This window comes from Solenopsis invicta, chromosome 5 (genome assembly GCF_016802725.1).
Source record: "Solenopsis invicta isolate M01_SB chromosome 5, UNIL_Sinv_3.0, whole genome shotgun sequence".
Taxonomy (NCBI): domain Eukaryota; kingdom Metazoa; phylum Arthropoda; class Insecta; order Hymenoptera; family Formicidae; genus Solenopsis; species Solenopsis invicta.
Window position 1 is genome coordinate 15,296,743 of NC_052668.1, and position 23,006 is coordinate 15,319,748.

Here is a 23,006-nt window from a genome sequence, read left to right on the forward strand (position 1 = left end):
CTATCGAATTATCATTGGAGAGAGATCATGTGTGGCATGACGCTGCGAAAAGCGAGCGTCCCGTTACTTACCAATAATTATTTAGATAAGTCGGACTGTCACGCTTTTCGTATCTAAAGGATACGTTGGCAATTAAGGATGGTTCGTGGAGCGATTAGGGCAACGGCTCAAACGATTCCCGCAGATTACTGATAGATCGCGATGTGCGTGATGCAAAAGCAGTCGCATAGCTGATATTCGCGACCGTTATTGTCAAAGATGCCGTTACGGACGTCTTCCTTTTCCGAATAAAGCGCGCGGACAAGAGCTATAAATTACCCTTCGCACAATCTTTCTCTCTCTTTTTCGCAAAAATATAATCTCGTCTCGGAGTTTTATCTCAGAAATCTAGTTATATGCGCCCTACAGAGCTAATTTCACGCGAGAAGTTACGAAAACGGAGTTGATCGTTAGGACTATCAAGAAATAACTTTCCGAAGAGTTCTGTTGCCTTTATAAACTGTTGCAGTGTCTGACTGGAATAGAATTAGAATCGAGCTAGAGAAACACCTCAGTTATTTATTAATTATAGAATGATCTTCTCGGACTTAATTTTTCCCTTAAAACTTCGATTTTTCAATCGGTGTACAAATCCAACACTAAATCTGTTATCAAAAGTCAAAAAATTTATATATTGGTCAATATTTGAAAGGAAGACGTATACTTTTGAGTTGTTTGTGTTGATATCCAACAAGAAATCGCCGGCACTACTAATTATAATGTCATATCCCGACGCGAAAAGGTCCAGCTATAACTCATTAACACTCGTCCACATCCACGTGTGGTTTCTCGGTGGGTTTAACCGTGACGCCCCACCGAGGATAGCTTCCTCGGTTTCACGCGGATAAGCTACGCGCGATTAAGAGTAGTTACGGCCGTTAAACAACGTTTCCCGGTGATGTCCGACGATGCTTGTAGTCCACCGGCACGAAACGAAAGCGATCACTTAACTCAGGATCGTAGCTGGCAAAATATTATAGTATTGTAGAAACGCTCACAGTTCGATTGTTCTGTCGATTTATTTTGATAGTTAATTATTTGTCAGTGCAAAATATTATGCTTCGCATCGCAAAAAACGACTTAACACAATATTAAATAATAAGAAATGATTTTTTTCTAATTCCAGGAGTACAATCAAAATTTTTAATTATAACTAAGTCTTCTGTTTCATATTTATGTGCTTATTTTGAACTTCTTATTCGTTTGTATTTTATTTCGTTTTTGGCTTAAAAATATTTATCATTATCGCTTTAAATCTAATAATAGATTTTAGATCTCTTTCACTGATATTTTGTTTTTTCTCTGAAAAGTTTGTTATTTCATCCAAAATTTTATCGCAATATATCAATGAATGTAATCATAATAATTCAAATTATATGAGTAAATCAAATGTGGATAATTTATTAAGAGATACAGTATTAAAAATAAAACTTTTCCTTTTTTGCGGCCAATATATTATTAATTGATATATTTAAAATAATTTATTATATACATATATTAAAAAAAAATTATTTATGGAGATTTATTGTATTATAAATAATGGATACAGCAGCTATGTCATCATAAATCATGACTTTTAAAACTCGCTGTGATCATCATAGTATTTTACAGAATGTTCTGAAAACAAAAATCTTTTGAAAGAAAACTAGAATCTTGTCTTTTACATTAGACTTTTGTCTATTTTTTTTCTATTTTTAAGAAAATAGCGATTGAATAAAAAAATCGCAATTTTTGTAAAAATTTTGGATTATTTTTATTAATTTAAAAAACTAGACATTTATATTTAAAAATCCTGCATGGAGAATAAGATTAAGTAATGAAGAAAATGTTGAAATTTTAGCTAAATCGATCAAATAGTTTTTGAAATATCGTAATTATTGGCTTTGAAAACTATTCCGAGAGAAACGCGTTGAAAGTTTTAACTGTGAATATTTCGAAGAACAAGCATAAGTAAACTTAAAATGTCACAACTTCTTTAATTTTTATAGGATTTAAATAAAATTTGATTTATATATGCGAGGCATTTAATACAGCAAGGAAATGTAAGAAAATAAAGAATCGATTTTTTTCAAAGTTTTTAATCTACTATCTCCCCTTGAAAATTCCTCTAAAAAAAGAGCAAAGTTGTCGATTCTCAATGTTATCCGCAAACAGGTGCCGACTTCCCAAGTCGGTCCTGGCTGTAATTAATAACGGCGACTGTTGTTGTCAAAGCGCGAGCCACCGCGAAGTGTCCCTATAGTAGATGAAGAGACGCGCGCGCGCGACGAAATAAATTAATCCTTACGTTGCGCGACCGGCTGCGACGAGCATGAAACCAGATTTGCCGTCACGAGGAACATACATTGCATGAATCCTTTATTGCGCGTTCGTCGGATTGCGATTATTCCTCCACGTTCGACGCAGCGGAACGAATTATTTGGTAAGAGCTAATTCGCATTTGCGGTGGTCCTGAATTTTTTTGCCGATAATAATTACTTGACGGTATATACGTGTGCTCGCGTGAGGGAAAAAGATAAATTAAAAAAAAAAAGAAGAAGAATAACTATGTAATTTCGACATTTAGAAACAATTTTTTTCTTTACTCGTCTTGCATATTTACAATTAATTAAAATAACAGAATTAATTTGACAATTTATCATATTTTTGTATGTTAATAACGTTTTGTATTTCATAATTTAGTTAATTATGTTAGATCATTTTATATCATAAATCCTTACAAAACTTCAACAATCTTAACTCTATATCGTTATACGTCCAGTTACTAGGACATTTACCTTGGAATAGGCGTTATAAAAGCGACATATGATACCTAACCGTTAATTGAACGCGTGCGACTTTGTTCAGTGTCCGAGTCCTGTTTAAATTACACGACTCGCTGCGTGTAGACAGCGAAGCCATAAATTGCAGCTATAGCGCGCGCGGCATAGACACGTGCTCTCATGTACGCACTATTCATAATATAACGCCCATCCGTAGCACGCGAAGACCTCTACCTCTACCTCTAATCGTATCGTCCGTTCTCGAGCGATTCCCGAGTCGGACGGAATTAACTCTCCACCTTTGGAGAGCGCTCGTCACCTCGACCGCACACTCGGCTGCCTACTGCGCATCCTTAAACAAACAAAATGTAATGTCGCGAGCCGAAGAAGAACGCGGGCTGAGAACGCGGGCTGATGGAAGCGGGACGAGACGCGAGACGTAAGCCGTGAGGCGGCGAATGAAACGCGCCGGGAATTACGGGCAGATCTGTGTGCCGTGTGTATCGAGAATTATCTCGGAAACTACCGTGACGACGGCCCGCCAAATACAAGGAAGACGAAACCGCATGCGGGACGCGTGACGAGACCGAAAAAGGAACGACGAGGCGTGAGAGCCGATGGCGACGGATCCCGCGTTCGGTGAGGACGAGGAAGAGGAGGAATGAGAAGAGGAGAGAAAATGGGAATGAGATCGGAAGAGATCACGAAAGGAAGGAGAAAGAGAGACAAAAATTTCTCTTGGTCGCCCTTGTTGAGAAAATTAATTTCATGCAACTTTGCTCTCGGCTACTCCTGCTAAACAGTCGAATCTCGCGGTTTAGCGAGAGGTTCAGTATTAATGAAATGGCGCGAGAGAAGACTGCCGACGTACGATTAAAATAATACTCTCACATGCCGAGGAATCGTTCCTCTTTTTCTCGGTCGTTCTTAGCGTGTGGACCACGTGGTGATCACGAACGTGCGAGCATAGCAGGGTCTTACGATCGAGCGAACGATAAATACCCAAAGTCTTGCAAATCTTGCGAGCATAATTCGTATTATAATTTTATTTAATTGTGTTCTTCACTTTGATTATTTTCTTTTACAAAATAGTATTAATGCTCCCTGTCAGTTTAAAAGATGTTAAAAACTATGGTAAAAATATGGTAGAAATGTGAAATAGTACAATTTATACACACTTCGTTTTGCTCAGAGGCAGAACGATGGGACGGATGTCGCTTCGCGTGGGAAGATGAAAATTTTTTAGTATAAGTGCGAAACGAAATCTATCACATATTCTACGTTAATCATTTACTCAGATTTGAAATTATTTTAAGCTAAAGTTATATATTTTTTTCTGAATTATTCCGCCCACGTAATGTAAAGGAAGATCCTCTCTACACCTCCTACTTAATCTTCAACCACAGTATACCAGTGGGATACAAAACGTGTTTCACACAATTTTGCGTTGCGAAATTGTAGTCTAAAATTATAATTAACAATTCTTAACTTACTTTTCTAAAACGTAAATGGCAAAAAGAAAGAAATACAATTTTTATAACGAAATAAAACCAGCTACTCTATCTTTTTCTATTTTTTTCACCAAAAATTTACAAAGTTAGACACTATACCGTTTTGACACTTCTAGCTAGTGTGGTTGAGAGTTAAATGTGCACCTCGTATCCAAAAATGATGTTCTATTCATGAAAATTGTTTTTTTAACAACTTTTTAACAAAGAGTGAAGGGGAGAAAGTCAATGATCTTGATCTCCTTGAAGGTCAGGGTTAATAACATCAAGGTCAGTTAGTCATTTGGGGCTGGCTGTGTAAAGGGAAATGTTTGCCATATCTCATTACACAAAAGATAAAATCACGTGTGCTTTCATTTAAATATAATGAAATTTGAACAGCTCTTAGTCCAGGGTGTCGAGTGATACTGCCATATTATTATCCCCATCTAACGCCTGCGGCATTGTGCCGGGCCGAAGAGTAGTGTGCCCGGGATGAAAGGAAGCGTGCTCGTTGAAATAAGATAGTCGGCGGCACGGTAGCGGGGAAGGGTGGGAAGACCACAGAAAGCCGGCAGAAAAATGGAAATGCTCACGAGCGGCGCATCGGCGATGCCAGATCCTTTTCAGCGATCGGCACCTCTCTCTATTCACTGTGTCATCGACCATTCTTTCTCGCTGCCTTTTGCCATTGACGAGAGCCTCTAATTTGTGCGCCATCAAAAAATTGAATTACTAGCGTTCGTTATAAATTCAGATGAGTATCCATTGTCGGTAGCGAATAGCTAGGAAAGAGAGAGGAAAGAGACAGAGGAGGAAGAGGAGGAGAAAGGGGAAACGAAGCAACCGGCCGAAGGGAAGACGTTTACGCGGTTCTTAGGTGATGAGCGAAGCCCCGAATCTCGGGGGGGCTCTCCGTTGTTGTGATTTGCCGCTTAGGACAGCGAGATTTTGTGTAAAACTCGAAACCCCAATTCTTAGAGAGCCTTTGTAACTATTGATTCGTCTGCATTTCTATAATTGTACAAAGTTGCGAAGCTACAATAGTGATCGTCATCTTGCCGAGCCACGACACGATGCCCGTAATTAAGCGCTCGTGACCGTATAGGGACGAGAGAGAGAGAGAGAGAGAGAGAGAGAAAGAGAGAAAGAGATGATCGCAGAAGAATACGAGAAACGGTCATAAGGCGCTTATAACATTTTTAGTTTTGAATTGTAGACGTTGATTAGCCTTTGCGTTTCTATCGTCGGAGTTGCGGTGGACGGCGGACAATGGGCAGACGCAACTGCCTCCGAATCTCGGTCGGCGTTCAAGTCAAAACTGATGCAACTGAACGACCCGAGTGCGCTTTAAACCGGTTTGCAACAAAAGTCACACGCGCGCTTCTCGCGCGAGACCGACGTTACGCGGCGGACGGACGAATGGCTAGAATAGATCTCTCGGAAATAAGCGAAGGATCCAGTGGGATATACGTCGGTCGCGAGTGTAAGACTCTCGCGGCTATGCGCGAGTATCGAGAAACCGAAACTCCTCTCTCAGCCGCACGAAAACCGATCCGAACTCGGCTTGATGTACGATCCGCTCGGAAATGGCTGTCGTCGGGAGGCCGCGTCCCGATAAATCTTCCGGCTTTTTAACTGCGGACGGACTTGTCGTTCGCGTATAAACGCATCGTTTTCATCAATATTTATGTCACGAGGGGGACCGACGGGACCAATTGGACCCCGGCAAGCCGGCCCAAGAGTTGAGACGTCGTCGCCGTCGTCGTGGTCGACTTTGCCGTAGTCTCACGAAGTCTCGGCGACTCGCGGCTCCGATAATAAAGATATCCATTATGCTCGCCGCGGCTTTTTCCTCGAGCGGAACGAGCGTTCTGTGTGTTTTGCCGTGTCCCCGTGTGTCTCTTCCCTGGATGCTTCTACGTGTGTACGTGCCCGTTGTCTGCCTCCGCCATTCGTTCCAGCTTCCGCCGTGCGAGCGGGATTCGCGATTTACGCGCGTCGACGATCTCTCGCCCGGAAAGGCGATTAAAATGCAATCGGCGAAAGGAACGCGGTCACGGAAGGATAATGACGGAATCCTCGGATGGAACAGGATTTCGCGTCCCGAGATGTGCGTGTCCTAGATATCAGAGATTCAGAATTGAAACGTTAAGCAATGTTAACATAGCGTAAAGTATCCACCGATGTATTTGTCTGTTCCACTTTATCTGCATAGTATTTAGCTTCTTACTCTTACATCTCCGATCGTACTTATGTGCTTAATCCATTGAATACAACCGTAAAACCGTAATCGTAAAATCTTTATTCCGATCTTAAAGATGTGTTACATCGATTTTTATAAATACGTTAATATTTAAATTTCAAATAAGTTATTTAAAAGTCCTACTTATATTTTATTTTTAAATATATTACATCTATTGATAACCACGAAACAAATATACATATGCATATATTTTGTATTATATATTTTATATTATATTTATTTAGTATTATAAATTTCTTTTCAGAGAAAAAATAATACGGTTCTCAATGAGCTAATGAAAAGTGTTTTTTTGCTAAACGTTGTATTCGTTAGTCTGCCAATCTCAATTAACGCGAACGTTCTCCGAGCAATCACGCGTTGTTCACCTTCAAAAAATATATAGACGCAGCCGTAAATCCTGGGAACATCGTGTACTTCGCATGAGGCGAGCCGCACGTTCGCGATAATAAAGTGTACCATCAAAATAACGCGGCTTCTTCCGATCAACGACCGTTTCCGAGAAAAGACAACCTGAATTGATCATTACCGTACACGGCATTCTATTATCGCAGTTTATAGTACGCGCATTACGATTCTAAAGGGCTAATGCGTAACGCCATTAAAAGGCCGATATCTCCCGTAAGATTTACTAAATATTCGGCATCGCCAAGCATCAATATCAACATCGCGATAATATTATAATCCTTGATAACGATCAATATAAATCACTTTTGACTATTATTCCAAATATGCGAGGCAATCTCTATTTTAACTCTTATGAGGTAAACCCATATTGAATGTTTCAACGCTTGTGTTACTTTAAAGGAAAGTTTATTAAAATACTTTAAATAAGAATAACGCAAGACTGATTATTATTAGTTGTGATTAAAAATAGATAAATGAGGGTCCAAACATAAAAAAATATAATAAAAATGCTTTTAAGATTAATGAGTTTCTTTTTATTAGCTCTCGAAAGATAAGGATCCAGTGGATCCACGACATTAGAAGCGTAACTTTTTTTCATTTCGTAAGTTAAGGGTTAACGCTGTTCTCTTTCCGATATTGTTTCACAAGACGATAAAACTGAATTATTTGTTAAGGATTTAAAATTTGTAAATTTCAGTCACAATCATTCCTTATTTCGCAAAGAGTTGTATCGCGAGCTATTAAAACCCGCCTCGGCGTAGAGGAAAGCGCTGCATAAGAAGATTAAAAGTACGGCAATAACCGATTCTAATTTTCTTTAGTACATCGTCATTACATCACTCTACGCGCTGCGTTTCGCAAGGGGCCGATACTGCAACCGGTTTTGACGCGTGGCGCGTGAAGGCTCGTCGCTTCGCGCTCGAATTATTTAGAGCTTTATTTCGCCTAATTCAATAGCGACGGGCAAGAAGACTATTTCGGCGAGATGAACGACGGGGGAAATGGCAACGTGAGCCGAATGACGAGCGTCAAGAATGTACCATTGATACCGATTACGATGCCGCGCCGATCGCCTCGGATCGCGAGAATGTTTTCTTACGACGGAGTCCCGCGAACGATCAAGGGCCTCGCGCGGACTCTTTATTGGATTTGGTCCCTTAATGATTTTGTCAAAAACCATCGCGCGAAAAAATACTATCCGTCCTGGCATTCCGCGTGCCGCGATCGGCTCCGCATACGAATTCCGTGATCGTCGCGCGATCGCGAGCGAACTTCATAAATTATCACCTCGACTGTTATGGAAATCGTGCATACACAAATATATTCTGCGCTCCATAATAAAAACCGCAATGTTCGCGGTCGAGTCATCTGTCTTCCTGGAACGAACGTAAATTAAACGGAAAATAAAGTCGTCTCGCACGCGAGCGTCGCGTCGTGACTTCTGAGAAAATAGAAACCGGAGTTCGTTGGTACAGTTTCGGCATTCGACATTTTAAACAACTAATTATTATAATTAAACCGTATTAATATAATAGAAAGAACCTTTCTCTATATTTCCATGACGAGAACGATTCTGTACACAGTATCTTTGTAATAAATAAAAGAACGATAATGCCGTATTGCAGCTCCAGTCCCAATAACGAGGTAAATTGGCACGTATCACGGTGTAATTAAATTAAATTAATTAAACAATAATAGAAATATTAGGTGTATATATTAATTCAGTGCCTTTTTTTCATAAAAATCAAAGCTTATTCATAAAAAATCAAAGTTTAATGTTTGAAATAATTTCTATTATTTTTTATGACTGAATCGGTAAAGTTTTCAAGACTTTTTCGCACCTGTTCCACTATTTTATAATATATATCAGCCAAGTTGGGACAACCGGAACAGGTGGTAATTCGACGGAGCTATTTGGAGACTCGTTTGATTTCAATAGAACTTATACTATTGTACAAAAGAAGTTTGTGATAACTTTTCCATTGTTTCTTTCCGTGCACTATAAACGGAATGCAATGGTCAACTTGTCTCTTGTGCCAACGAGGTTTTCCCTGGTCTCTTCTACAAAAGAGATCGACCTCGTTTTCGCACGTAGACACTCGCTCGAGATAGAAATCTGGGGAATCCCCGTGTGAAAACGTTTTCGAGAAACGTGTGATTCTGAAAGAGATTCCGTCCCCGCGCACCCTATCGAGTCCCACGGATGTAGAACCGACCGCGGGACCGCGGCGAGACCTCACGCGATTTATCGGCTGCGGCGCGGCGTACCGCGATCTCCGCCGCGGGACGTTTCTTTACGTCGCGGCGCATAAACGTCGTCGCTTTTGGTGGCGGGGACGAGAAACCCGGTTCGATATACTTATATAGCGCACGAACGCCTCTCGTCCATCGTATAATCTCTCCCTGTTATCCCGAGCCCTTCCTCCTCTCTTCCCTTGCCGGTCGTTCGTTCGCGGGCCGGTCGGCGGTTTTTGCTAGACGCGCCTGGACGCTCGGTCCCCCATACTATTATACGTGCTCTGATAATTAAGACGTTTCCATTTGAAGTTGACGTTCGTGGTGACGTGCGCGCGCGCGACGGATGTCCCCCGATACGGACGCGCGCGTTTCGGCGACGGCGCGACGGCGGCGGCGAGAAAAAAGCTAATCGTTATGCATCGTGTAATTAATAGCGTATGATCGAGGATCGCGTTCCTGGAAGGGGAGCGCAGGATCGCGCGGGGGGCAAAAAGTGCGAATACCGCCGCGGGGCGAGATTTATCGACATCCGATGAGAATCGGGGAGAATCGTTGACCATTTTTAGACGTCCCGCGCGTAATTGGACGCGAGAACGTTAACCGCGCAGGTCAGAATTAAAGGTCTTTCAATTTGGTAGCTTTAGTGCGACTTGTACCCTCTAAACGAAATGCTATATAATTCGCAGTTTGCCAACAGATTCGAACAGAAAGTTACATCAATTGCGTCTATATTAAATTCGTGCTTTGCCAACAGAGCCTGACAACATACTTAATTTGACAACAGATTACGAAGAGAAACCGAGCAATATTTGTCATTTTGTAATGAATGCAGTATCTATCAATTTTTGTTTAAATCACAGTGTTAGAGGAATACTTAAGTATTGTAAAAAAAAAAAGATCGGGTTAGATTTTAAAAGTATTCTAAGACTTTTAAAGGCTTCTCAAAGTTTTCTCAAAGAATTCTGCACGTTTAGAATTTCAAGTTTAAAATTAAGAATACTCTTAACTTTCAATCTGATCTTTTTTGTACAATAGTTTAATGTCTCCTCTTTTTCAAATTTTATTTGCAGCTTTTATTTGCAACCAGATAATATTTAATATATTCTTAATTTCATTGTTAGTGATATTAATTACATTAAAAAAATTTTTTATCATTATTTATATATAATTTATATTTTATATAATTTACATGTATTTTATGATTTATATATAATACGTACGTATTTTTTATTTTATTTTTTTAAATATTAATTAGTAATACATTGTAATATTAATTTTGAATATTTTCTGTTCCCTTTGTCCCTTAAGAAAAAGTGTTTCAATAACCTGACATAGTAGTTTAATAAAACTCTCACCTTTCATCAGTTTTTTTTTTTAATAGATAAGACATGTTAGTCGTGTTATATCTATACAATCGTATGTACAATTGTATTTTCCGTCACTGTAAAGTTAACATTGGAAACTTTAGTGCAAGAATTAACATCACATCGGGCGAGTTTTTTAATTCATTGATTGATCAATCGCATTATGCGCAAATGCAACTTTGTTCTGTAAAAACTGCATTTGCGCATAATGCGATTGATCAATCGATGAATTAAAAAACTTGCCCTTAATTCATAATTTTGAAAACGAACACAGGGTGTACGAATAATAGAGGCGACAACGATACTCCAAAACATTCCCCAAGAATCTGTCTTAAGCTTCACCAATCAGATCAATGCGCCGAAAGTCCACTAATTAAGTTCTCCACCGCTGTTGGCGCCACCTTCGATTTTAAAATACTGCTCGAATTCTGTTCTAGAGTTCGCTCTCGGATTTTGTTGCCGTTAGCGATGACGAGAGACGTGGATGGACGAGCGGCGCTCGACGTTCGGATGAATTTTGGATAAAAGCACGTGGATCCTGACGGTATGTCGAGCTTACGCGCGATTTGCAGCGCCTAGGCAAGTGATGCGAGAGAGCGAGAATGACGATCGCGACGCGTTTCATGCTAACGGATACCGCGAAAATGCAGGACTCGAAAGTACCATCCACGCTGCCATCTTGAATCAGCTGTCAAGCAGACGATACGCAGGTATGGAGTTCATTTCCGACAGGTCCTGGTATCTAATTATCATAATTCTGTCGGCGACACTTGAGCAAGAAAACGATATCGTCGAAATGTACCTTTTCACATTGTTTCATCACAGATACTTTTTATTCCCTATTACATTCATAAGAAAGTTACATGGATCTAAATGATGTAATAGTAAACACTTTGAAACGAAGATAGTAAGTAGTGCAACAAAAACCGCTGTAATTAGAAAAAATTTCGGCAAAACTTTTTTTTACTATAACCTTTGACTCCTTCACAATCGGCTGATTTGCCTCAGCGAAGCTAAGATTCTTAGGTGTCTATTGAAAAACAAAAGTTTGAAAAAGTTAATGGTTTCTGAAACATTTTGCAGACGGACGAACAAACGGATAAACAATCAGATCAATTGTAAAATTATAAAGTAGCATTATTTAATAACTTTGAAAATAATTATATTTGCGAGAACTAGAAAATATCCATTGAAGAATAGAAGCTGTTTGTAAGAAAAGTAGTTGTAAGGTGTTCTAATATGTTTAAATTATACATTCTGTTTACACAAAATAATACTGACAATGTTGAATTCATATTCCAAATTCTAATGAATTGCCAAGCACATGATTTTCACAAAGAAAATATTTATGAAAGAGATAGACAAGCAAAGCGTTTATTCTAAGACATCTCTGTACATTTTTTGTATGTCTCTTGCCCTCTAATAGGCAAAATGATACAAGAAACATAGAGAGAAATAAAGAAAGATGACGTAAGTTTACAAAAATAAGACTCTGCAGAAATAAAAAGTAGGAGAACAAGATAGCATAAAAGATAAGACACACGCACACATAAAAGTAAAATTTAAAGAAAACAAGATAAAATGTTGCATAAGATCAGTGTACATAAGTTAGAAGAAATGATAAATTAATCTATAAATTAAAAAGAAAGCAAAAGAGATATTGTAAGACATAAAATAATTTAAAGATGAGAGAGAAAGAGAGAGAGATAGGAATGTGAAATGCATTGTTAACATTGCAACGTTTTTACAAACTGGTTATCTTTTTTATTTGCGCAATTTTAATTCGCTTATCAGATTTTCGCGACGCATGATTTTCAAACAAATTATTTACAGCATGTTATTGTATGATTTCAGCATTTTTAGCGTGTTGTTTGTTCTCTGGTGGGACATGGAAATATCTGAAAGCGATGTAAGAAGTCAGCCGACAGACTTAATCTCAGCGTATGATAAGCAAAAAAACGATGAGCCTGAAACGGATCTTAATGAAGTCGAGATAATTACATCGGCGCAGCATTTTTGTGCTATCGAGATCAGAGAGGCCAAGAACTACGATGAAAAAACAATCGGTAAGGATCAGAGCGAGGCGAACGAATCAAACACTTCGGAATCCACTTTAGGGAATTTACAGCATACCGACAACGGTACTATTACTAACGTATTGACGGATCCGATTTACTTGGACACCTTGGACTCTGATTCCATAAATATCGAGTTCCAAAAACAGCCGAATACAACGGAGGTGTTTATACGGAACGACGAACAGATACAAACGACCAATTATAATATATCTACGGTAACGATATCAAATGAACTTTTAGACGGGCTTAATATTAATATAAAGAAGGAGGATGATGACGGAGATCACGGCACGTTGTACACCGCTGAATGGTTATGCGACGGCAGTAACGATGCCAATATACGACTAAGGATCTTGAAGGATGCTAAGCAGAATATACAAATTCCCGTCGATGTTGATACTAATGATGTAATCACATTAGCAAAACGTAAAGGCCAATTGACGGACGGCAAGGACAGTCTTGAACAAGAAAAGACTAATAAAGTAGCCAGAAGAGCAAAGAAACACGTTAGGGTGCTGAAGTCTGCTGTGCATCATCAAGACTATAGAGAAAGATTGAGAAAGAAAGCTGAATGTATGAGAGAGAAACGGAAAAAGTTGTATGAGCAAGAGAGCGAGGAGCAACGTTTGCAGAGGTTGGCAAAGGAAGCGGCGAAGAGACGGGAGATGAGAATGTATTACGAGACGCCGGAGCAACGAAGGAAACGACTCGACGCTGAAGCGGCGAGAAAGAGAGAATACAGAATGTACAACGAAACGCCAGAAGATAGGAGAAAGCGATTGGATCGCGAGGCCGAGAGAAGAAGAGTTAAGAGATTATCGTTATACGCAAACGAAACACCAGAACAAAGAAGAGAGAGACTAAATAAAGAGTCGGCGAAGAGGCGAGAAGCCCGATTAAATCAATACGCTAAAGAGACGGAAGACGAAAGGAAGGAAAGATTACGAAGGGACGCGCTGAGAGCCAGGGAAATGAGATTCACGAGATCAGCTATCGAGACGGAAGAGGAACGTAGGCAAAGGTTAGTAAAGGACGCCCTTAGAAAGAGGGAGGTAAGGATGCATGGGGGCCATTCGGTGAACAATAATTTTACGGAACTCCGAACCGTTCGCAATTTTCAAGAATTGAACGATGTGCAGATAAAGGACAATCCAGAAAATCAATTGGACGGCCATTATCTGAGCAACTGGATGATGTGGTTTCAAAACACATTGACGCAACCGGTTCACAATGGAGAACAGGTCGCGGAGCCACAAGCGCAGCATAATAGATAATATGTTGCCAGTTATGTTTTCCTTTATGAGCGTACATTGAAAACTTTCGAATGATACCGATAATAGAGACCAATTTGAATGTGCTTTATATATGCTTCCCATATAATTTCCGCATATGGAGCGACAAAATCATAATAGCACAATTATCACTACGCCAATTATTATTAATAACAGTACGAAACTTACAATAGCAATATAGCAAGAGAGTTATAAATTCACACATTAGAACCACTATTTTATAATATTTATAAACGTCGAAAGCGAATATAATTACACCGTTTCATTAATATAAAAGAAAATCATATAACTTATTTGCATTGTATCAAAATGCTGACGACAGACGAACAATTTAGAAAAAAAAAACCAAACATTTTCCAGTGTTTACGCAATGTTTAATCGTGCGACTATTATTTAAATATTTAAAAGATTTTTCTGCTCGTAAAAGATACATCTTAAAGTAATACTGTGAGATATATGTTAAAATAACACAGTGATTACTCTTTGATATTAGGTTTAAGTGTGTAAATAAATTTTGCTGAACATGTTGATACAAAAGAATGGAAGTCATACATTGAAACAAAACAAGAGAAGCAATTCTTGCCAGTGCCTTTTATTCATTGTTCAACAAAATAAACATTCAGACTCAATTCATTAATACATATGGCATTTGAACATGAGTGAATGATTCTGGTGAAAGTTTGACTGTCTCTTGTGCTATTTGTACATATAGATATTATGTACTTCTTTCTACAGTTCCTTTGTAATAAATAAAATAATAAATTATGTTATAATACGTCATTCCATTTTTTCTGTAAATATTTACTTTCTCAAAGGTTTCTATCTAATTAGTTTACACACAAATTATTTTATGATTGTTTACTCCTCTGTGTATCATTATTTTTCGCTATCTTCTACATACACGACTAGGTCATTTGCGTTAGAATTCATTTTCATAACTTTTACAAATATAAAAAATTCTTCAGGGGCTCAACTTACATATGCTTTAGAAAACGTCTATAAATTTGTTTTTAATTTAAATGAAATCGTATATAAATATTACAACCAATTATAGCTGATATTAGAAAAGTGCCCGTTTTCATATAAAAATGTATAACTTTTAATCAAAAATAACTTAAAAAAAAAATACTTTCGTATCTTAAAGTTAACATTCCACATTATAAAAAGAAAATTTAAATGTCAACTTCAAAAAGTTAAGTAATTCAATAACTTGAAATCAACGATTTTTAATATGTATGAATGGATTACATTTATATACATGTATATACATATTTATATAAATAATACATTGTATTATTAAAATAATTTATTATTTAAATAGTTACAAATATTAAATGATACTCATCTAGAATACATTTAATTACAAAATCATGTTACGAAAAAATTTGAAAAAATTGAAATATGATTTATTGTAAGTTTATAAAAATTTTAGAAAACTATATAAGTATATCAATATGAGTATATATATATATATATATATATAAATATATATATGGCTCAAAATTCATATAAATATGTTGACTATTGTCATGCTATCACAAATGATTTGCAATAGTAATAGACAGATTATGTCTGTTGATATTATATTAGGTAGTACAATAATAACTATTCAGACTAATAATCAATCATACTTTTCTAAAAAGGGAATAATAATCGCTGCCGTACTTTCCGCATGTGTAAGATGAAGATGATGTGTTGCTGATATAGCCTCGAATTGTACTTTATCATTAGCAGCTTTCAGTATCTCTAGTGCTCTATAAAAATTTTCCTTCTCCTCAGCATAGAAATTCTCATCTCCTTTTATTATTAAATATGGACACTTAATGAGATTCGTATATGCTTCTAGTTGATCTTGCGAAAATACACTGTGGATGGGTGCAGCTCGCAATCTGGGATCCCTGTTAATAACATATGTTCCATCTTCTTTACGCGTGGTACCTCTAGTCATAAGTATTTTATATGATGCATCATCCAAAACTAGGAAACCTTTCCTTGCCTTCTCTATAATCTCACTTTGCGTCTTATAACTAGGTTGAACAGTACTTTTTTCCACTTTAAAAAATGCCTTGAGTGCATTTGCAAACAAAGTTATATGTGCAATTGGATCCATAGATACAAATTTGAATACATCTAAAGCTATAACATATTGCAGCTCTTTTGGGAAACATGCCCCATACCAATACGTCGTCATAGCACTCAAGGAATGTCCCAGCACTTTTATTTTTTCCCATCCAAAATGGTTTTTAATTCTTTTCATTAACAATAGGTAAATTAATTCGTCGTACATAAATCCTGGTGGTATCCATGAAGATAGTCCGTGTCCAGGTAAGTCAATCGCCAGAACTGGTGTATGTTTCATAATAAGGGGTGCTATGTTATCAAATGATGCAGCATTATCTTGCCAGCCGTGCATAGCAAGAATAGGTTGTTTGTCTTGCGATCCCCATAACTTACCTAAAGTAAAGAGATAAAAAACTTTTGCTTCGTAATACAGTCACATTTGCTTACAGAAAAAATATACGTACCAGCCACCTTGCCCCAAGGCACTGGAATTTCCACTTCCTTAACTTCATGCTGTATGGATTTACTGTACAGTGCTTTTACCAATTTTGTATATGAGCCCGTTCTTAAACCATAAGTTACAAATTTTTGTGTAAACATGTTGAAATATGTATGGCACACTGTTAGAGTATATCAAAATTCTGCAATGATATAAATGCAATATTCTTTATCAACTTATAACGTGTTTGACTGCTTTAAACTAAATAATAAATTTACAGTTCTGATTACGAGTGGAAGTCCAAAGGTTACTCGTGAAATCATACAGGTATTTATAACTAAACGATTTGCACATTTGCTGTGGTATATATTATAGATATCTGTTGCACTATCATATCAAGAAACCTGTGCAATAGTTGCATTCTAATATATACATATACTGTCAGTACTAAGAATGTATGGTTCATGCTACGTACACTGTAGATTTTTAACCATTTTTAACACTGAGAGTGAATTTTGAAACGTAGTCAATATAACTATCTGTCTCAGAGACATTAGTAGACAGCTCTCTTTATCTCTCTCTGTTCTGCCGGTTTCATCACTTCATGATAACCTCGCGTAGCTGCGCGTAGCTCGCGTATACTATAACTGACTATAACCATGCGCATGCTTTATATATGTCTGTGCGCAATCCATGTATAATCTGTATAATACAATAGGTCTATGCTGTGAGCGTGTTCGAAAAAAAATTTTTTTAATTGTTGAATATTGTTAGCGCAATTACAACCAATACTTCGAGTTTTTGTATACAAAAGCAAGATAAATATTAAAAATTGGAGTTGGAGAGCGTGAGATAATACAGTTGAAAAAGCAAGCATTGGTACACACGTGCATTTATAACCTCCAAAGAGTTCGTACAAGATAGGTATATTATTTATTATTAATTTATTCTTACGATATATAACGAATGCAATTTTACTATTACAAGTTACTATTTTACTTCAATAAAATTTTGATGAGATTTTAAACATAATGTTTCATTGAAGAACTTTGTTTCAATTTTGATGGGTCCTGAGCCATAAATGAGCCAGCTTTGTATTTATGTATGGAGTAAAGTAAGTATACAATTAATATCAAGGTTCTAAGTTACTACGTTGTATGCGTAGAAGTGAAATAAGGGATCAAATGTAATATAATGAATTGAGCTATAATTTGCGAAAGTCGAGGTAAAAAGCATTTTTGATAAAGCAATTTTGATAAAAAGCATTGTCTTCAATAACAATTTTAAGTATATTAATGATGTATAAGTATTCCGTAAATTTTCTTATGTCCAGGGTCTCTCCTCGTGGCAGTGGTAACAGATAAAATCATGGTTTTGTTGGACTAAGTTCCTGATTCCTGGTCGTACCATAATATAATATCTAAGCATGGCTGGCATTTCAGTGGGTCTATAAAAGCATTATCTGAATATATAGAAGACATTTTTATAATATTTGACAGCTCTAATGATGAATGAACCTAGTGTTAAATTTATTTTTTAACATCCTGTATATTTTAACACATAATTGAGCTAAACTTTTTTTTCATGAATGTACTCAAGCAGATCTACACACAGATATTTAGCTCAATGCTGATCACCATATGGTCCAGATAAAGTTCTTTAATGAAATTTCAGTGAATAGGAAATAAAATTTTAATTATACTAAATTTTAATTTTACTAAAAATATTATTTTGTGCATTTAATGAAAGGCAAATGACATTTTAATGAGAATTCAATAAAAAAGTAATAAAATTTCATTGAAAAATTATCACTTTTATTTTATGAAAAAGGAAATTTATTTGTTTGTAAAATTGAAATGAAAAAGAGTAGATATTTTATTATGACCAGTAATATGTTATTGCTACTTATAAATTTTTGATAAAATTTTTATGAAATCATTGGTAATGTTTCAAGATGAATATAAAATTCAATAAAATATCAAAATTTCATAAAAATTTTAAAAACTTTTTCATCGGGAATATGTTCTATTTTGGCTATATTTTTTGCTTCAGATTGTAGACAAATTATAAATAAAATGGGTTTGACCAAGCAGTATCTAAAATACGTGCCAGCAGGCAACGCTAATATTATTGCGAGCCCTCGATGCAATATTGTCTTTGTAAATTTAGATGGTCAAGAAGGTAGATTTGTAGCTACTGCTGCATGCGAACATGTATATATTTGGGATCTGCGACTTGGAGAGAAGGTAAATTAAAAAGTGATAGAACTTAATATAGAAACAATCAATATTCTTTTATATTTTAATATTGTAATAATAATCTCAGGCACGAGTATTATCTGGAGAAAAGGCATGCGTAACACGTTTGGCTGCGTCGCCTGATAAAAGGCACATAGCAGTCGGTTACGTGGATGGCACGGTAAAAACTTTTAATTTAAACACCGGCGAAAACATTAGCATATTCGTAGGACATAAATCTGAGATAACAGCCTTAGCATATGATATGTTAGGACATAGACTAGCAACTGGTGCCAAGGTAAAAATCTTATGCAATCTCTTAGAATATTTTTGTGATGCACTTTTTTACAATTTACACAGATATATGGAATAGTTTAAATGCCGAACGGCTTAAATTTAGAGAAATTTTTGTAGTAAGATAATCTCGGTGGTTTGTCATTACCTTCTGAGTGATAACAATTGAATAAAATCAGATATTTCTAATCAATCTTGGATTTTTAGCATGGAGAGCAGATGTTCAATTTTCTGCACGATCATTACAGAATCTTATAAACATAGTAAAATTATAAATACTTGTATTTCTTTATAAAACACAGGATACAGATATTATTGTCTGGGATATTGTGGCAGAAACTGGAATATGTCGATTGAGTGGACATAAAGGTGTTATAACCAAGTTAGTGTTCATGAAGGAACATAACATTATTATCAGCGCTAGCAAAGATACGTTTGTGAAGTTTTGGGATCTAGACACAGAACACAACTTCAAAACTCTTGTTGGGCATAAATCAGAAGTAAGCTACTTAATTGTATTCTTGATTGTTATTTATATTTCAGATGATTGTATTGATTTAGTATTGATACAGGTTTGGAGTCTGGTTTTGATGAACAACGATCGATATTTAATAACGGGATGCAATGATGTAGAATTGCGTGTTTGGAAAATAACATTCCTCGATAACAAGAATATTGAATTGGCTAGTGCTATTGGTACGTTAGATATCAAAGAAGAAAATGAAGAAAGTGTAGATACAGATATGGTATACATTTATATTTGCATATATTATGCTCAGTTTATGATGCAATTTTTTAAATAATATATATGTATAATCACGGGCGCTTATTTTTTTAATAGAAATATCCTGTAAAATGTGATAAAATTGGAAGCATCTTAAGAACAGCGGGCGGCAGAGTTGTTTCATTAGAAATTGACTCCACATGCAAAGTTCTTGGATGCCATGGAGTTGGAAATTCTATTGAATTGTTTTATCTATTGCCTGAGGACACAGTAAAAGATAGATTTGCGAAAAGATTGAAAAAAGAAAGACGAAAGGCGAAAGAAAAGAAGTGAGTTGAAACTTTTAGTAAGAAAAAAATTTTTTATTTGTTTCTAAAAAATAAAATTTTAATGTATACTTCTTTGTCTCGTCCCCCAATAGGGAAGAGAATAATGCAGAGAAGGAGCTACCAAGTGCACCTTCCCTAACAGATGAGATAAAACGTTTATCTGTTGTTCAAGTATCCGGCAAAGTAAAAGGATTTGATTTAGTCATAGGCAAAGGGAACGAGCTCAGAGTTAGTAATGGCATAAAGCAAATTTTTAAATTATCCAAAATTTGCATTATATTTTATTTTGTCTGTTTTGTGCAGCTGTGCGTTGGAGTCAATAACAATTCAATCGAATTACATTCTCTGTATGTGGAAGAGAAGAATTCCGAAGTAAAACATTTGCGTTCGATAATGGCACATGGACACCGTACGGATGTTCGAGCTGTTTGTTTTAGCTCCGACAATTTAGCATTTGTCACTGTTAGCGGAGATTCTGTTAAGTTATGGAATAGGTAGAGTACCTTATGAAATATACATTTTTAATAAATAATGTATGCGTGTTAGAAATTTATTAACACAAACGTGACGAATTTTTAGACCAACACTAGCGTGTTTGCGCACAGTACTGTGCGGTTACGCTTTAACAGTAACATTTGTGCCAGGTGATAGACATCTGATAGTTGGTTTAAAAGACGGAAAAATGCTTGTTATTGACATTGCGTCTGGCGATATTTTGGAAGAAGTGGCGGCACATTCCAAGGAGCTTTGGAGCGTGACGCTATTTCCTGACTTGGTAATATTGTCGAAAGAAAAATATTTTAATATTTATAAATCACTAGTATTAGTTTAAAGCTTATTTAATACATTTATAATAGAAAGGAGTTGCCAGCGGTAGTGGTGATAAAACGGTGAAATTTTGGAATTTTGAACTTATTGAAGATCCCGATAATAAAATAAAAGCAAAAGTTCTTTCCGTCTTACATGCAAGGACGCTTAAGCTTGAGGAAAGCGTACTGTGCGTAAGAATAAGTCCGAATAATAGATTTGTAGCTGTTTCTCTATTGGACTGTACCATTAAAATCTTCTTCTTGGACACATTTAAGGTACCATAATTTATATTTTATGTAAGCTTACATTTTAAATGTTATTTTTTATTGTTTTACGTTTTTTTAAATTTTTATTTTAATTATAGTTCTTTGTGTCGCTTTATGGACACAAACTACCAGTACTGTGCATGGATATATCCAGCGATTCCATGCTCATAGCAACCGGTTCCGCCGATCGCAACGTCAAGATCTGGGGTTTGGATTTTGGCGATTGTCATAAGTCTATATTCGCGCACGACGATTCCGTCACAGGTCTCTCGTTCGTACATGGAACTCACTATTTCTTTACCTCTGGTAAAGACGGTAAAATTAAACAATGGGATGCCGATATATTTCAAAAAATCACTACGTTACAAGTAACGTATTTCATTATATACTTCGCATATCAATGCTTAATTATAATAAATTGTTGAAGTAATATTTTTATTTTTGTATAATTGTAATCTTCGTAGGGTCATGCTGGAGAAAGTTGGAATTGTTGCGTTTCACCAAACGGCGTTTTCGTCGCATCGTGCGGTTCCGATAGAGTAGTTAGATTGTACGAGAAGACCAACGAACCTTTAGTATTACAAGACGAGGCAGAAGAAGAAAGGGAACAATTGGAAAACGAATTAGTGACCGGAGAAACCACCGCAGTATTAGGACAGAAACAGAAAGCCTTACCTTCTAGAAAAACGGTTAACAGTGAGAAAGCTGTAAGTTGAATTATTAAAATATATATAATTTGCAACATATAAAGTACTAAAATATACTTTTACATAATACGCTTTTCTTGTCAGGCTGAACTGATACTGGAATGCTTGGAAATATCCAAAGAATATGAGACAGAATTGAGCAAAGCTGTTTCTGCTGATAAACCGCCACCTCTTCCTCTGTTAATGCAGGCTTACGATTGTACGAGCACAGAAGACTTCATGATAGAAACTTTTAAACGAGTTAGGGCAAGGTAAAATATAGTAAAATGTACAACAATATTTCACATAAAAGAGAAAACGTAAACTGGAATCTTGTATGTTTCAGTGAATTGGAAGAAACGTTACTGTTATTGCCATATTCCGCCGCCTGTGATATTCTTCAGAGACTTCCTAGCTTATTAGAAAACGGTTATCACACTGAACTATTAGCCAGATTAGCTCTGTGCTTGATACAAGCGCATCATGGTCCGATAATGGCCAATCAAAATCTTTTGCCTACATTGGAGATTGTGAAGAAGCTTGCTATAGAAAAGATCTCTGCCCTAAGAGTAATGAAAATTTATTTACTAATTATGTATATTATTCATGAAAGTTGATTATACTGTTATTTTAATGAATTGATGAACAATAATCTTTCAGGACATGGTTGGCTTTAATTTGCATGGCATGATGTACGTGCAACGCATTCTCGAGGAACGGGAAGGAATCCAATTCTTCAGAGATGCCACTAAGAATGTCGAACACAAGAAGAAGATTAGAAGAAATAAGGAAAGGGCTGTAAAGAGAGCGATCATGAACTTGTAGATCTTTTCAACAACATAAGGAACTTTGTACATATATATGTGGCATAAATTTTCATCATGTATTTTATGTGTACATGTATAAAGTATAATAAATATTTGTTTTTAATTATAAATTTATTAAATAATAAATTATAGATAAAATTTCGAACCCTGACCAAATAAATGAGATTATTATGAGTGTCAAAAATTAATAAAGTTTATAAATTTATTAAAAAATTATAGTATTTTAGGATTTTAAGAGAATCATAAATATCGATTATATTACACAATAAATTTTCGAATTGGTTTCACAGATCACTAAATCCTTTTGTAAAATAAAAGTACCCACCAAAAAAACTTGGATATGATAGATTCTACAAGAAAATCGAAAGAAAGAAGGAAAAGAGCTTGAGAATAGCCATGCTT

At 36.2% G+C, this 23,006-nt stretch overlaps 3 protein-coding genes across 6 annotated transcripts in view; 2 read left to right on the forward strand and 1 right to left on the reverse strand.

Moving 5' to 3' along the window:
• LOC105196896 (inner centromere protein) overlaps window positions 1-14,711 on the forward strand; it is a 31,885-nt gene extending 17,174 nt beyond the window's left edge. Inside the window, exons 2-4 of one of the 2 annotated variants that reach the window (XM_026136816.2) lie at window positions 10,999-11,271; window positions 12,416-13,660; window positions 13,779-13,968. In XM_026136816.2, coding sequence (XP_025992601.1) covers window positions 12,450-13,660; window positions 13,779-13,782 — 1,215 coding nt within the window. In that variant the 5' untranslated portion in view covers window positions 10,999-11,271; window positions 12,416-12,449 and the 3' untranslated portion in view covers window positions 13,783-13,968. Of the gene's footprint in view, window positions 1-10,998; window positions 11,272-12,415 lie in introns of both variants that reach the window. The other variant, XM_026136815.2, reaches the window with a different exon arrangement.
• Window positions 14,712-15,507: 796 nt separating this feature from the next.
• On the reverse strand, window positions 15,508-17,059 carry LOC105196897 (probable serine hydrolase). Of its 2 annotated transcripts, none has more exons than XM_011163046.3 (3): window positions 16,907-17,059; window positions 16,457-16,633; window positions 15,508-16,385 (listed from the first exon to the last, which is right to left on the reverse strand). In XM_011163046.3, exons 2-3 carry the CDS (start codon window positions 16,590-16,592, stop codon window positions 15,553-15,555), a joined length of 969 nt encoding a protein of 322 aa, XP_011161348.1. In that variant the 5' UTR covers window positions 16,593-16,633; window positions 16,907-17,059; the 3' UTR covers window positions 15,508-15,552. The 2 variants fall into 2 exon arrangements, with proteins under 2 accessions (XP_011161348.1, XP_011161347.1); XM_011163045.3 differs by lacking the exon at window positions 16,907-17,059 and adding an exon at window positions 16,710-16,866.
• A 43-nt stretch (window positions 17,060-17,102) lies between these two features.
• LOC105196898 (WD repeat-containing protein 3) lies at window positions 17,103-22,714 on the forward strand. 2 transcript variants are annotated; one of them, XM_011163047.3, is made up of 15 exons: window positions 17,103-17,355; window positions 18,484-18,677; window positions 18,757-18,966; window positions 19,265-19,462; window positions 19,535-19,708; window positions 19,804-20,015; window positions 20,108-20,243; window positions 20,319-20,509; window positions 20,595-20,790; window positions 20,873-21,100; window positions 21,190-21,459; window positions 21,556-21,798; window positions 21,883-22,049; window positions 22,124-22,346; window positions 22,438-22,714. In XM_011163047.3, exons 2-15 carry the CDS (start codon window positions 18,507-18,509, stop codon window positions 22,600-22,602), a joined length of 2,784 nt encoding a protein of 927 aa, XP_011161349.2. In that variant the 5' UTR covers window positions 17,103-17,355; window positions 18,484-18,506; the 3' UTR covers window positions 22,603-22,714. The 2 variants fall into 2 exon arrangements, with proteins under 2 accessions (XP_011161349.2, XP_039305923.1); XM_039449989.1 differs by lacking the exon at window positions 17,103-17,355 and having other exon boundaries at window positions 18,474-18,677.
• The last annotated feature ends 292 nt before the right edge of the window (window positions 22,715-23,006 follow it).